The 15,991-nt window shown below is 43.0% G+C and overlaps 1 protein-coding gene across 1 annotated transcript in view; it reads left to right on the top strand.

Moving 5' to 3' along the window:
* The window catches only part of LAPTM4B (lysosomal protein transmembrane 4 beta), a 59,606-nt gene that overhangs the window by 17,135 nt on the left and 26,480 nt on the right, over positions 1-15,991 (top strand). The window contains exons 2-4 of the mRNA XM_054635671.2: positions 749-860; positions 7,889-7,962; positions 8,583-8,705. Coding sequence (XP_054491646.1) covers positions 749-860; positions 7,889-7,962; positions 8,583-8,705 — 309 coding nt within the window. The remainder of the gene's footprint in view (positions 1-748; positions 861-7,888; positions 7,963-8,582; positions 8,706-15,991) is intronic.

The raw sequence follows: 15,991 nt of genomic DNA, 5'->3' as shown, positions 1-15,991 counted from the left end.
TCTGCAATTAGCTCTCTTCACTTCAAAGCAATATGAGCATTTTGTTCAGATTTGTTTTAAAATACAGCTCTTGGCTACCAATCTGTCCATAGCTGATGGTTGACAATCCGCTTCTGCTGGGTCACTTGATATTCTTGGCATTTAATTCACTTACTGCATTTCATAGCCAAGGCCTTGGTGGTTGTGAATGTCCATCTGTGCCATATGACACAGGAATGGGAGCATCAGACACGGGGCTCACATTGCCACCCCCCCAGGCCTCCTCATTTAGCAGCTCACCTGAACCAGCACCTCACTCGTGGCCTCTTAAAACACAGCCCTTTCCAGTAATTGAGCTCCTCTTTGGTCATCTAGCCGTTTTACAGGGTCTGTCCCCAATTCTGGTTCTGCCATGCTGATAGTCCTTGATTACAGCACCCATTTGTAATAATCTCAAAAGGACTGGTGGATGTGATAACATGTGTTATAGTCTGAAAGAGCAGCAGTAACTTTTCTGGTGTGGAATAGAGTGAATGAAAAGAGGCAATCTACATTTTGTTTAATTTTCATGCTGCTGCTGCTGAGGGAAGAAGTAAGTCCTGTTTACCATCTTAAAGAAATTAATTACAGTGTTAGTTAAATACTACGGTTGTACAGTTGGAAAACAGTCTCTATGAGCTGGTGTGAAACATGGTGGGTATGTGCTTCCCAGAGGTTTTTCATGGATTACTTTCACAGACTGATCCTTTTCCCATTTTCCTCTCTGTAGATTATAAATTCGGTGGTCTTGCTGATTCTGCTGAGTGCCCTGACTGATCCTGACCAGTACCACCTGACAAGTGCTGAATTAGGGGGTGAATTTGAATTTATGGATGATGCCAGTAAGTACAAATTCCCTAATTACTAGCACTCATTGCTGCAGCATTTATGTAACTGTCCTATCATTTCAGTAATTACTGTCCTTTTAATTATTGCTTCACCTCTGTATCTTGCAGATGCATTTTTATTGCGAAAGGTGTCATGATACAGTTTAAACTTGTTTCCTAGTAGTAACCTTATCTGCCACCTACCTATTAGTAATCAATCCATCTGCTCTGCTGTGTCCTGACTTGGCAGGGGCAGAGCCAGCCCTTGGCAGGGAGATGTATCCCTGAGCATGGTGCTGAAATCCCCAGGGGAATTTTGCAGGCCAGGGGGAGATATCCCCAGGGGAATTTTGCAGGCCAGAGGGAGATATGGAGTCTCTGCATCTTGCAGCACCACATCCCAAGTGCCTGCACATGCACAAGAGCCACGCTGCTGTTCAGACAGCTGAGTGTGTTCCTTCATGCTGGATGTGTTCATGCACCCCCTGTGCATCTGGCATGACTTGCACAAACCTGCTCAAATAGATGCAAATGCAAATATCAACTGTACAGTCACAGGCATATGAGCAATAACACAGAGCAATTCCTTCTCTTACTGAAAGGCATCACAGAAAATCTTTAATATGGTTTCAGAGAAGGGTAAGCTAGGCCATTTATGTCTCCTACAAAAAACTCTTGTCCTTTGAGAATGTTTCCTTGTTCCATAACTTTTCCAAATTATTTGGTGGTGTGTTGATTTAATTAATTCATATCGAGTAAAGTTTTCCCTCCACGTGATTTTGATAAAAATGTCTGTTTATTTTCATTTCTGCTCACAAGATGGTTACATTCAACATTTCTCATAGTAGTCTGAAACAAGGTCTGTTGCTAGTCACCCTGGTGTCTTTCTGCTCAGAATCCCCCCATCCACAGCTAAAGGTTCTAAGTCCTTTTCTCATTCCTACTGAAGTCAATAAAATGTCTGTAGGAGAAGCAATAGCCCCACACATGAGAAAAAAAATTGCCCATTGTTGTGTCAGAGATGCTGGGTATCATTGAAGGGATGATTATTTCCACAAGGTCTTTATGCAGATATGCATTGAGGGTCTACACTGAATTAATGATAAGGGGTGATTGCAACTTTATTGTGTCTTCATTGAAAACCCACCGACAACTTCCGACTAAAAATCTTTTTATATAACTGGATTTAAGAAAGTAAGGACCACAGTAGATACAGATGGGCTCCTAGCTGATTCTGACATATTAAAACTGACTGCCTTGTCCTAATTCTCAGAGATTAACCTTGGTAATAACTGTCTGTCAGTGTGGTTTTATATAGCTGACATCAGAGGCCTGCCAGTGCCCAAGGCTTTCAAATTGTAATTCTGTTTTGTAATGCAGTAGCTGTCAGATAAAGTACATTGGGGATTTCCATCTACACTTGAAAATTGTATTTTCTGTATATTTTTATCAAGGGTTCTGAAGTGAACCCTGCAAGACTGTGAAAGGATGGCTTATGGGCCAAGCAACCTCATTTCCATTTGGTAAAGGGAACATTTCACAGGCAGTTAAATTACGAATGAACACTTGAATTAATGTCTCCTTTTATTCTTTGACTCCCTCTGGTTTGGTGCCTTACTGAGTAAAGGCAGTTGAGTCAAGCTACTGACTTTTATGGTTACTGGAAATAGCTGGCAGGAGATAATTTCTTTTTTCTATTCTTTAAGCATGACTGTATTTGTTCAAATGTAATGAAATGTTTTATTATGAGATAAATCATCAAAAAAACTTCCACTTCCACACTTCTTCTCTTTTCCTACTTTTGTTTATCTTTTTTGAAGCAGTGCTTTCCAGGTTAGCTCTATGCACCAAAACCATGTGTATGAAATACAGGAAGATACATAATTTTTTATTCTAAAGAAGGTCCCAAAGTTGTTATCTGTATGTACTTCTGTTGACAAATAATAATGACACAAACACTGATAGCCATTTTTCTCATTCCTGTTGATCCTCCTATCAACAGCAAACAACAAAAAAATGCAGACACAGAGTTTACATGTAAAATTTGTCACTCCCTTCCTCTCTCTTCTGTAAGAGGATCCCTCATAAAAGATCTGAAAACATCATCCCAAAAAAAACTTATCAGCTGTGTCACAGTAGTCAAATGAAGTTAATGACAGGTTTCCCTTGACTTCCAAGAAACCAGGATTCCCCCAATATTCATATTCAGATTTATTTCTAGCTGTGCCTGGTTTATGGAGAATTCTCAATTTTCTGTTCCAGCAGTGGGAAAAATTCCTGCCACCTGCAGAGTCACAGCCAGTCTGGTGCAAACTGCTTGGAAATACCAGTGCAACACCAGTTCTAATCCCAGGATTTAGTGTGGTTCCAAGGGCATTACCAGAGGCTCCAAAGTACCTGTTTGATTAGTCAGAGAAAGGATTTACCTGAACACTTAGGAAAAAAAGCTCTAGGCTATTTATTTTCCCTTCTATTCTAGAAAAGGAAGCAAGGGGGAAGAAATTCTGCCAAGACGTACCCATGTGGCAGAGGAGGTACTGGAAGGAACAAGCTGCTCGAGCTGCAGCTTGCTGTGCACACCAGTGTGTGTGGTTTGTTCATCTCTGAACCTGGCAAAATGCTGGGCTTCCTCCTGTGCTGGATATTCAGCTGAGCCCATTTAGTGTCATCTTTCTTTTTATTATTTCCTGAGGGAGTTTAGAAGCTGGACTAGGAAAAATTAGAAATGTGTGAGCTGCTCTATGCAATACTGCTGCTGTTAAAAGACTAATAATCTCAGAGCAGGAGATGGAAAAGCCCTATAATTCATTTTGACTTCCCAGAGGGTTTTGCCTGAGCCTTCTGCTCAGCTTCTTCAGACACACAGATCATCATCCTGACATGTCAACAGCCCAAACAAGCAGTGGGTGTTGCTTGGTTTTATTTATGGCTGCCAAAGTGTCAGAGATGTGTGTGTGATACTTCACAGGCCAGATGACAGCAAGGATTGAAATCCTCTGCATGTCCTACAGAAACTGAGGGGAACTTTGACACTGATATCATCAACTTAGGTCAAAATCTGCCCATGTCCCTGCCCTGGGATGGGCAGACAAGACAGGCAGACATCTCAGGACAGGGGACAATAATGTGAGGGTCTCTCTGCTCAATGACATGCACCCAGGATTTGAAAATATTACTTCAAATAGAAAAACTTTATAAAGAAATCTACAGACAGCAGGCTTGGACTTCTGCTGGGGGATAAATAGAAGTGGTGGAGTAGGTACATTCCTGTCCCAGTCCATCAACACCTCTTATGTAGTCCTAGTCCCAGATATAGGGAGGGGCAAAAAGCTAAATCCCTTCCCAGTATAAGATACTCAGGGCAGCATCTTCCCCTCTAATTTTATACTCTAAAGTAAATGTGCTGGGCTCAAAGGTGCAGAATACTCTTTCCTTCTCATTGTCCTCCTCTCTTCCCAGGGAGAAAAGCTGCTGCTGTGCAGGTTGTGACCCAGGGGGCTGCCTGGTGGCTGGCAGCAGTGGCATCAAGCTTGCACAAGCAGCCTGCAGGAGAGAGCAAGGCAGTAATCCTTAGCTGGCAGTCAGGAGGCTCTTGGATAAGTAAGGCTGGGAGAGTGGACTGAGAGAGGACTGCAGGCTGCTCATCTGCAGCTTTCTGGCCCCTGCTCTCAAAGCTGAGGGACAGTGATTAACGCCAGGGCTGGGGCAGGTGATGAGGATTTGAGGTCTTCATCACTCCACACACAGGGACTGGCCTTGCTGGCTGCTCCTCCCTGTCCCTGCAGCACCCACCTCTGCAAGAGGAGAGGGGAAGGCAAGGAAATACTTTTGAGGTGATTTGAGGGAGCTCGAGCTGCAGCTTGCTGTGCACACAGGTACCCCATGGCAGCAGCTCTGCCCAGCCCCAGCAGCATCTTCTCTCCAGAGAGGCAGGAAAGTAGGATGTCACTGCAAGGTATAAGAATTAAAAAACTCAACTGGTTTCTTTAAACCCAAGGAGAAAAAAACTCAACTGGTTTCTTTAAACCCAAGGAGAAAACTCAGAAAGCCATCTAGGACAAACAGGCTGGATAACCCCTTCAGCAGTCCAAGTGCAGCCCTTCTAGCCATAGAAAGCACAGCATGGCTGGAAAAAAAAATCACACACCCCTGACAGTTTCTCATTTAATGTGCTGCATATCTAGTTTCACTCGGATTAATTGAAGCTGACACAGCTCAAAAAACCCAATGAAGCCTTAAATGAGAAAGAACTAGCTTGAGCCAACTGGGAACTTGGCATGGTGGAGCACAGTTAGGGAGACACTGGAGACAGGGAGCAGGAGTGTGTCAGAGCAGATCTTCAATGTCAAGCTCATCACAGTTTGCTGGGCTCTGGCTCTGAACCAGTACTGCCACAGTCACCAGCAAAGTGGAACCTGTGACTCCTGCATCTGCTGCAAATGACAATGACAGCAGCTTGCCCCCAGGTGCAGGGAGTAGGTGCTTGGGATCAAGAACAAATGCATAAGCAGTCCCTCCAAATGGATGGTCAGAATCAAAATATTGATCCATGAGCCTCTTTTACAAGAGGTTCAATTGAGGTTTGTGGCTACAGCAGCAATTTTCACTTCTTTTCTTTCATTACCTTAAGTGTACCTGGTCTATTCAAAATAATTTTGATTTCACAGGATCTGTGTAGGCAGCCAGAGTAAATGGCCACACAACCAGAAGTGTCTTAAGAGGCTGCAGTACCTTTTATTAGCAGAGGTATATTTTGTGGATACTTCTTCCTCTTGAGGGCAGAATTCAGATCACTTCTAACAGGCACAGCACAGCCTTTACAGCTTCTAAAAACCTAGAAACTGGTCGAGGTAATGCAGCTCAAACATTGCACTGGTTGTCTGGATTCTCTACACATTCTAAGAGGAGAAGGAGGTGCCTTTGAAGAGCAGTTTGGAATGAGTGATCTGTCATTCCCTCCTGAATGATGAGCAGGGAGCCCAGCTGCCTCCCATGGCATCGTGTAGCACCCATGAGCTGAGCTGGACCAAGCCACTGTGGAGGCAACAGGGAGGGAGCACCAGGGTGAGCTAAACTCACTGCTGAGTGCAGGCCCCTCTCCTGGGTGAGACATGCTGATTTTGACAATGAGACAAAGATTCAAGCATTTCTACTGTGAGAAAGGATGTCTGTGCTCCAGGGCCTCATCAGGCCACAGTGGTTTGAATGTGCTCCTCCAAGTGCTAGGAAAGGGCACTTTATCCTTCAAATTTAATCCATTAAATTAGGAAGTACCTGCCATAGGACTTTTTCTGTGGCATTTGAGTTCCTATGCAATCACAAGGACAAACTTTGGGGGCAAGAGGGAGAGAACAAGAACCCTGAAACCTAGGACACAGGCAGTGTTCTGAAAAAGGGGAAACCTGGGTTCTGAAGTCCTTAATCCTGCTGTTGGTAGGTGCAGTGCCCAAGGAGCCAGAGAACACAAGCAGCTCTGGACATGTCCTCACCTGCCAGCAGCAGTCTCCTCTTGCTCATTTTCCCTTCAGCTTCACAGGTCTCAGGCTCCTCTCTGCATGCAGAAATCTGGATTGGTGCCATCTAGGGCAAAGTTTGTGCTCCCTCAGGCACAGGAGGATCAAGGACTGGGTCTTTTGTTCTCTACATGGATGATCATTCTGGTAGGCTGGAAATAATGACAGACCAGACTTAGTGCCTGTCCTTCCTCCTCAGCCTTCACCTGGCTGAGCCTGCACTGCTTCCTGGTGGTGGCAGGTGAGACCTGTCCCCAGCTGCCAGATCCTCTCAGAGACTTGGGTGAAGGCTCCAGGACACGTACCCAGGATCTGATTTTGATGCATCCAGGGAGTTGAGTTGAGGACTGTTCCATGCCCCTCATCACGTGCTGGAGTTAGATATTGTGGCAGTTCTGTGGTGAAATGATGCCATCTTTACACTTTGAGTGGTTCCAAAGTCAGGGTAGTGAACATCCTGAACACTGTGGTGTGTTTGTGCATCTCAGAGCTCCTCCACGGACCTCATCAAGGCAGGTGGTTTAAACACACCTGGTGACAGCAATGTGAACAGCATGTACCTCACAGATAGCAACAGAGTGGGATCTCTAAAGCCATGTCCTATGTACCTCACCTCCTCTTTGTGCACTGGCTTAACCTCAGAAAATAGGCACAATGTTCCTCTGCACTCCCAAACTCACTGTAAGGTCAAGTTCAGAAATTCACTTCTGATCTCCTGACAGTGATCTGTAATGATACCTAGGGAGGTGCATATGAAAAGACCAAACATGTGATTTTTTTCCACCAGGATCTCCTTCCAACTGTTCATGGCTTAGGAACTTCTTAAATCAAATAAAAAGTTAATTGAAAGCTGGTCAGCAGTAGAATAAAAAGATAGGAGTCCTGTAATTCCTCCAATCAAGACTTTAAAGAATAGAATGTTTTCCTTCCTTTACTGCTTTACCTGTCCTGACAGTTATACATTTCCATTAATAAATATATCTCTGTAGTATTATTGGTTGAAATGAAATTTTTCAAGATGTTATTTCTGCTAAGATGACTTTATCTGCCAGTTTTGCTCCTTTTCCAGTACAGAGATATATGAGCAATGGTATGCAGCAGCTGTTGGTGAAGAAACAATCTGGAGTGCAGAAAAGCAGACACATTTTCACTACAGATATCAGCACCACCAGTAAAACAGTCCTGTCAAAACTGCTTCTGATTTTTGAAAACCCATATAAAAACTAGACCATTCATCTCCATTGTCTTATAGAGGCTGTAGTGGTTTGCACAGTGTCAGTGTAAGTGTCAGCACAGTGTAATGCTGCAGGCTTGAACAGATAGAAGCACTGTCTGTGCTTCTTGTATTTAGGAGGTTCCCCACAAAAGCCAGAGATTTCCTCCAGCAATGCCTGAACAATGCACCTGACCCCATCTCCACCCATCTCCCACCCTGCCCTTTGAGATGCTCTGCACAAGGGAGGTGGTAAAATAACTGAACCAAGCTCTGAATTTGCCTTCAATCATTGATGTGTCATGTTTCTTTTCCAGATATGTGCATTGCCACTGCAATTTCTCTCCTCATGATTCTGATCTGTGCAATGGCTACATATGGTGCATATAAGGTAATTCATTACATTTGGTAATTCATTACATTTGGTAATTCATTACATTTGGGGAAGATATGAATACAGTGAAACACACAACTCCATAGAAACAAAATTAAGAAAACTCTTTTCTAACAATTGCTTTTTTACTTGCTTAGCTGAAAACTGGGAGAGGGAAAAGAAGTTGAAGAGGCAGCAGAACTGATTGCTTAGATCAGTGGTTCCCCAGGGCCCCCTGCTGCAGTTGTGTTGATTGTCTGCAGTTTCAAATATGAGTGAGCTCTGGGCAAAAGGTGAATTCAGTGAACTGAATCTTGTACCTATCAAAGTTAAGGGAATTTTTTCCCATTCACCTCCCAAGCCTGTGGTTTGTTCCAACATTAATCCTATTAATTAGAAAGGAAAAGTATTGTGTGGTTTCTGAATCTCCTAATGTAATGAGTTGTGGGAGTTGCACTGCACATATGACTGCAGTAAAGCAGCCAGATTGCCTTGGCCAAACCACTTGGCTGAATGTCATATTTCTTTTAGCTGATTTAATACTCCATAATGTCAAATATTTCTTAGATTCCTCTAGAAAGACATATTCCTCTATTTTAACTTATGGCTGATGAGTTTCCCATTTATTTCCTTTTTAGCAACATGCAGCTTGGATCATCCCTTTCTTCTGTTACCAGATCTTTGACTTTGCCCTCAACACGTTGGTTGCCATCAGTGTACTCGTCTATCCCAGCACAATTCAGGACTACCTCCGCCAGCTGGTAAATCACTTGATGTTCACAGACCTTTGGGGGCTTTGGGGGGAAAAACCTTTATAAGGTGGAGTTTCTGCCCTGTATTTCTAGCCAGTGGTATCCTTCTCATACAGTCCTTGCCAGACTGAATTCAACATCCTTGCAAGGCTACATTGCTAATTACAATATTTGTGAAAAGCTCAGAAGTTTTGCAATGATGTGAAAGCTCTAGCACCATTCATTTAGAGTGAGACTCATATTGCAAGACATGGATGATGAATAATTGCTTTTGCATTCAGCGTTATTGTGTTCATATATGGCTTATTTTTGGTACTCTTTCAAGGATATTTTATTGCTCCTTTTAATTTATTCGGTAGCTATAACACATTTAATTAGGCAGGAGTTTGATTGAGTGTAGGTTTGGTTTTGCTAGAAAATATTTTGGATTCTGTCCTCGGGACATTTAGTCTCCCTTCTCATTCTGCTTTGGCCAAACATCCCTGGCCAGTATTGCATAAGTGTAGAAGATATGATCACAACCCCCAAGAGCAAAGACAAGAGCCCACCAGCCTCTGTCTCATCACAGGAGCACATCCCACATCCAGCAGGGCTCACGTGGAGTCACAGAGCTCTGGAGAAGCCAGTGCTGCAAATGTCTCTGAAAATCTGCCTTGAGAACCTGAATACAGATTAGCTTGGCTGTGAACTTTGTTGTGTGGATGGAAAGCTGGCCAGTATAAATAACAGGTAATGAGAACCAGCAGGCAGATAAGTAGCCACACAAATCTGCAGGAAGAGGCAATGTGTCATGCCAGTGAGAGCTGGGATGTATCAGGAGCCTGTTATCCTTCATCTTATTTAGCACCCACCTGCATTCACAGCTGATGGTGCATTGGAAGAGAAGCAGAGGCATAAGTCAAAAAGTTCTCGGAGATATGAGTGGAAAAGAGCAAATTACAGCCATGGTTTGGGCGTGCTGCAGCTGGCACTGCCACTGCTGGAGCCTTGCTGCCTGTCCTTTGCCTACAGACCCTTGCTGCTGCATCGGTGCCAGCCCTGCTCTTCTGGCAGCACAAGCATCTGTGTGGCTGCAGAACTCCCCCCACCTCCCAGAGCATGAGTTGTAACCAGATTTTACTCAGTCTTGGTCACTGTGCAAGAACAGGATGGGGGCAAAAACAGGCTGGTCAATGTTCACTTAAAAGCCTCTGCTCTTCTGCTGAAAATCTGGTGCTGCATTTGGAGCTGACTCACTGGAAGGGCAAAGACCGGGTGTTCCTCTTGAAAAGTGTGCTAAAAAATCCCTTTATTTCCTTGCAGATAAAAAAATAACAGGTCCTTCTGTAGCAGAAATAGAAAGAGCAGGTCTTGGAAGGGATTTGGTGCAGCAGAGCACTCTGTGATCTGTACTGCTGCTCTGGAGTGCTGAATCTTTGGTTGCACACATCTTTGTCTTGCTGCTGTAAATTATATTCTGGACTGATAATGAAATGCCACAGGTCTTCAGGAGTGCTAAACTGTCAGTGCTCCAAAGGGCAAGGGGGATTTCCAGGATAATTATAGGCTGATTAGCCTGACATTGCTACCAAGCAGAAGGGCTGGGGCTGAGAGGACAGTCAATTGATAATGGATTAGACCAGAAAAAATTTATTAATGACTGCCAGCACAGTTTCATGAGAAATCAGTCCTGCAGGCAAGCTCATTTTCCTTCACTGACAAGATTACTGACTCCATCAATAAAGATGGGCAGGGGCATAATGGGCTTTGATGAGATGTTTGGCTTTGCAGCATGATGCTCAGAGCAACAATAAAGCACCAGATCAATACAGGATGTATCACATGGCTTGGGAGAGGGTAGCTGGCACACTGCACAGGGTTGTGGTCAAGCTGATCATCTGCCAGTGAGTTTCTATTTTCAGTAGAGGAAGGTCTCCAGCAATCAGCAGTAGATTTCATGCTCCTCCTGACTTCCATTAATAATGTTGGACCCCGAGAGGCACTTCACAAAAGCTGATGTCAGCCGTGGGAGAGCTTCTCCAGGCTCATTGTCTGGAGGGACTGAGCCCTTTGGTGGGAGGCTGTGAGCAGGAATATAATCTGGCTGTTCTGTGTCATCCTCTGGATGCCCCTCCCCTGCACTGCCCAGAGTGAGCACATCTCTGCATTTCCCACTGGCAGTGCTCGTGACTTTCCCCAGCAAATTCACTTCTAATGAAGCCCGTGGCTGACACTGAGCTAGACTGCCTGAGAACTTGAGTTCAGCCACTAATTTCAGTGGCTACAGAGATAAATGCAAAGAAATGTAAAAGCCTGAGCAATACAGATGAGCATACAGTTTGCCAACTGTGCCTGGGATGCAGTGACCCTGTAAGCAGCCTAGGGATTTACATGCCAAAACTGGAGTCCCTAGGTTGTTTTGCTGTTTGCAAAAATTGCTCTTGGGATCTGTGGACAGAAAAAAGAGCAATTAATAGTAAGGGAGAGGAGACTTCCCTTCTCTGTCAGTAGTGTGGATTTCCTTCATCTGTTTATGGAGACTGGTTGTAAAAAAAACAATGCTTGAAAGTCAGAGAACAAGCAGGAAGGTTCCTAAAAAAATTTACATAAAAGCTGGATATATTGTAGTATGATGAGAGACAATCAGCTTTTCCTGCTTCATTTACTGAGAAAGAAGACCAAGAGGTAGTGCCATTAGAGCTTTCATATGCAAAATAATGAGGTATTAAAATGCTGTTTAAATTAGATGTAAGGCATAATGCTAATGAGCAGCTGGAAGCTAGTCCAAGTTAATTTAGAAACAAGGATTAGTTTGTATTTTATCATTTATGCTGGAGATTAGTGATGGGGATAAAATACCAAGAGCTGTGATGAATTTTGTACAGTTAATGTCACCTGTTCAAAAAAGTTTTGAAGCTGTTCTGCATCTGCTTTGAAGCTGATTATGCCTCCTGTGTCTTAGCTGTGGTCCCAAGCACAAGTGGCTCAACTGGAGGCCCATGTCCCTTTACCTGGAAGGGCTACATCTGTTGGCATAAGGTTGTTACATTTGGTTCAGAGTAGGTACATCTGTCTGAGTGGGCAGGAGCAGAGGGGAGATGTGAAGGGCACATCCACCCTTACCAGATACTCAGACATGTGACAAGGTGAAAATCAATGCAAGCAATTACACCATGAATGTGGTGCCATTCAGGTGTGATCCCTCCTGATGGTTTGCAAGCCCTAAACCCTGGGGTTGTCTTGCCCTCACCCCCTTTGCAGTGGTCTGCCAGGGTAGGCAGGAACAAGGATTGTGTTTCTTCCTGGCATTCTTACAGTTTCTGTTCCTCTAAAACTGCTTTGCATTTGGGAAATGATATTTTAGGGGGCACAGCTCCATAAGGTAAATAAAAAATCCCAACTGTTCTTCAAATCCATTATTGAATATCTGGAAGAAAGTTTGCATTTGGTAACAGAATACATTTAGCAGTCTCAGAAGAACTTTTTGTTTGCTCTAAGGTCAGAAAAATCCTGTTTCTTTAACCATTTCTACTTCACTATTACCTGGTATTGTTATATAGTTACTTTGGTATCATACTATGGTTACTTTTACATCTGCCAGATGTCAGTGTGTGGGGTGATGAGTTACAGCTGCTGTGAAACTCTCCATGTACTTTTAGCAAGATGATGATCACATATCAATGAGCTGGTTGGGGCCGTAGCTGAAAATGTTGCAATGGTGCTCACAGGTGTTTGGTAACATCAGTCTATGTTACTGGCTTCTTCTTTACCAGGAACGGTGTCTTTGGAAACTTCTTGTTGCCTTTTGATGCCCAGCTGCACTCAGGTGTGCTACTTAATTGCCATGGATTGCAAGAGCATCTTAGCCTGAAGGGTCATGTAAAATAAGTAAATGTTACAAGTTTTGCATTTAGTAAGTTTTGTGGTGATTGTGTGATCAAAGTTTCTGAGTTACGCTGGATATCTTGGTCATTATCATTGTCATGTAAAAAGCAAAAACTTTTGCATACAGCAAATTCAACATGTGTAAAATAAAAATCATTTTAGATCTTGCTCTAAGCAGAGGTCTAAAGCAGTTTGACCTAAAGCACATTTCTTTTGTTTAACCCCACTAAATATTTGATATATGGGCATTTTAAAGCCTTCCAATTAAACACTTTATCTTCTGTCATCTGGTAACAGCATATGAAATGATTGAAGTAGAGGTGTAGAACAGGCTGGTCTGCAACTGAGTTATGCAAACTTTTTCTAATCAAAGTGCAGGACTGTGACAGTTCATCTAAACAAAATTTCAAAGTATATTAAGTAGCTTTACTGTGGGACTGCCTGCAATGCTGCTGCCTGACAATTCAGGTGGTATCAGTCATGCTTTTAAATTTATGGAGAAATGCCTAGAGGACATAAAAGAGATTAACCTAAAGAAATTTTTCCTATAAATTAAAGCTTAAAACCAAAATATCCGTTCTGACATTTTTAATGCCATTTTATAATTCCAAAGAAGTACCACTAACTTCACAGCAGAGCTTTACAAACTCTACGGAGACGTTGCTGTTTTCTTTCAGTGTTGTAAGTTTCAATACTTGTAAGATTGTAACTTGGAATGACAATCCACATTGTATTTTAAAGTGGATTTTTTGTGATCCAAGGGGAAGTAAGATATAAAAGGTCATGAAAGCAGGCTGAGGGAATGAGAAATGGCTTTAGCCTTTGTCATTTTATTCTTTTTGTGTGTTTGTATGATACCAATGCAGCAGAAATGTACTTTCCATGGACATTTTAGAGTCTTTTAAAGTGTCTAATAGGGCTTTGATATGCATAAGAAGTATTTTTTTAAATTAGAAGTGTATCAGGTATATTATTATGCACACAGCCCTCTCCATATCCATGACAAGATTATAAATGACACTTTAATTATGACTTTAGCTTGCCAGTGCAACACCATTGCAACTACCTTTTGTTTGTATAGAAAATTTCGTCATGTTCTGCTCCAAAATCACTCCTGTATTTCCAATGATAGGCTTAGTTTTTCCCACCCAGATGTATTTCAGTCACAGCTTCATCAAGCCTTGCACAACATCTGACACTGATTATTTTCCAGAAGTTTCAGCACCGAGCGTGGTGCCTGGAACCTTCTCAGCAGCAGGATTTCAGCTATTGGTCTTCCCACAGGAGAGCAAACTCCCAAGACAGGAGCAGAATTTCTTGTCCCACCTCATTTATCCACATCAATATTTAAATTCATCATTATAGTCAGTGAAGACCAGTGGTCTGATTCATCTGAACCACTCTTGGTACCTGTTTTCTGTGGGAATTCATGAGATTTTGGGAACAGTTGCAGCCATGGGATGGGACCCCAAGGGCTGCCTCATGGCACCAGTTCCAGTGTGGTCCCTGTACCCTGTGTGACTGGAGCCAGTTGAGATGCTTACTACCGTCTTTCCTGCTTCTTTGCCAAAGGTTCAGCTGTCATAAATTGCTTTTCCTACAGCACTGGAGGGGTTTGTAGTTGAGATCAGACTGTTCATAGGCCGGCCCAGCCCAGTTAGCAAAAGAAGCCAAAGGGGTTTCTTCCATGCTGACCCAATGCTCCTGGGCTATCCATCAGAGGACTGAAAGCTTTGTCTCCCACACAGGAAACCTGGAAGTTCCAGAAGAGACTGACTTTCATTTTCACATCCTGCACCAAGATCTCCCAGGCACCTGTGTGTGGGGGTGACCATGGTGTGGGTGCAGCACCCACTGCCTCACTGGGGCTGCCTACGCCTCTCATCTCTTCAGGACAGAGTCAGAAAGCTGAGCCTGAAGGGGACAAACCTCAGTATTTGTTCCTCATGTGCTCTCCTGGCTTTGCTGAAATATTTGCTGAAACACTGGTGCTGATATAAGGGAAGGCCAGGCACTACAGGGCAGCACACCCTGCCCCAGAGTTGACCAGGGATCATGGCTCCAGCAGATGTTCCTGATTTTCAAGCAGGAAAATTTCTTGGTCATTTGCCTGCCCTCCTCTCGCCCCCATGCAAAGCCCTTTTGAGCTGATGTTCAGAAACAGCCCATTAGATTATGGTCAAAAACACAGCATGCAGTCATCCAGTCTTTGACCAGTGAGTGCTTCTCAAAAACCAGGTTCTTCTTTGGAGAACCAAAGTCTTAATAGGGATTTTTTATTATATTCACAAACTATTTTGACTGTTTTTTAAATGGTAGATCAGTACTGAAAAATCATTTGGGTACACATTTACTGTAACTGTCCTTAACTGACTTTACTTTCTACCTTCCTAACTTATGGTGTCCCTTCTGCAAACAGGAGGGCAGGTTGGGGCATTAATACTTAAATTTTATGCATATAAAGTTTTTGTTTAATTTCTCAGTGCATTGTTTCTTTGCATATACTCTTGTTTTCTTGGTCTCTGGGTGACTGCATCCACGATATTTAGAATAACCTTCTGTGGGAAAAAAAAAAGCAGTAACTTATTGAATTATAGCAAGCTAGTTCCCTACAAAAGCTCTACCTCAACAAAGAAGATAACATGATAAAAACTTCAGTCATGGAATTCAGCAGAGGAACAGAAACATTGCTGTCAAGAAGTGGAAAATGTGCTTATGTAACATCTAGCTGCAAATGGTTACAGCTGCTGTTGATGTTAACCACTCTGAACAGTTCATGGAAGCGCTAAATAAAGAGCTATTCTCAGTAGCAGCTGTCCAAAAAAAAGATAATTTCCTGGTGCACTGGGCTGAGTGCTGGAATAAGGGTTATTAAGGGGTTACTCTGGATTTACACCATCATTGCCAAGAATACAGTTATAGCTCGGTCTAGTTAATTGTCCTGACAAGGATGCAGAGCTGGCCTGGTTAAGTAATTAGACCTGTAAGGGAACAGGGAGTTGTGGGGAAGGAACTATTGCATTCAGATATAATGAGCTACTGTTGCAGTGGAGCTATCTTTTGTGGAGAACAGCTCTGTCTGTGAACAATGGTTTATTCTAACTGAAACAGGAACTTGTATCTTGCAGTATTTCAGAACTATTTGGAACATTCTTTTCAAAGGGCGTGGAGTTTTAAGCAATAAAAAGTACAGTAAAACATTTTTAGGGGCTGTTTTTCAGTCACTGATCCTAGAGTGTTTCACAGCTCTAAATCACTATCCTGTGATAGGGCCTGAGCCTGTGCTAAGTAGGAAGATTCATTTTGTCACTTCTGTTTCAGAATGTAAGCTACTTTCATGTAAGAGAAGGGCCTGGGGCAGATTTCCACATTTCAACTTGAAATCATGAGGTGGCCCTGTGTAGGACCCATGACTCCATGGGGTGCATACG

The sequence above is a fragment of the Agelaius phoeniceus genome, chromosome 1 (assembly GCF_051311805.1).
Source record: "Agelaius phoeniceus isolate bAgePho1 chromosome 1, bAgePho1.hap1, whole genome shotgun sequence".
Taxonomy (NCBI): Eukaryota; Metazoa; Chordata; class Aves; order Passeriformes; family Icteridae; genus Agelaius; species Agelaius phoeniceus.
The sequence above is the reverse complement of the archived record's forward strand: the minus strand, read 5'-3'. Positions and strand labels throughout refer to the sequence as shown.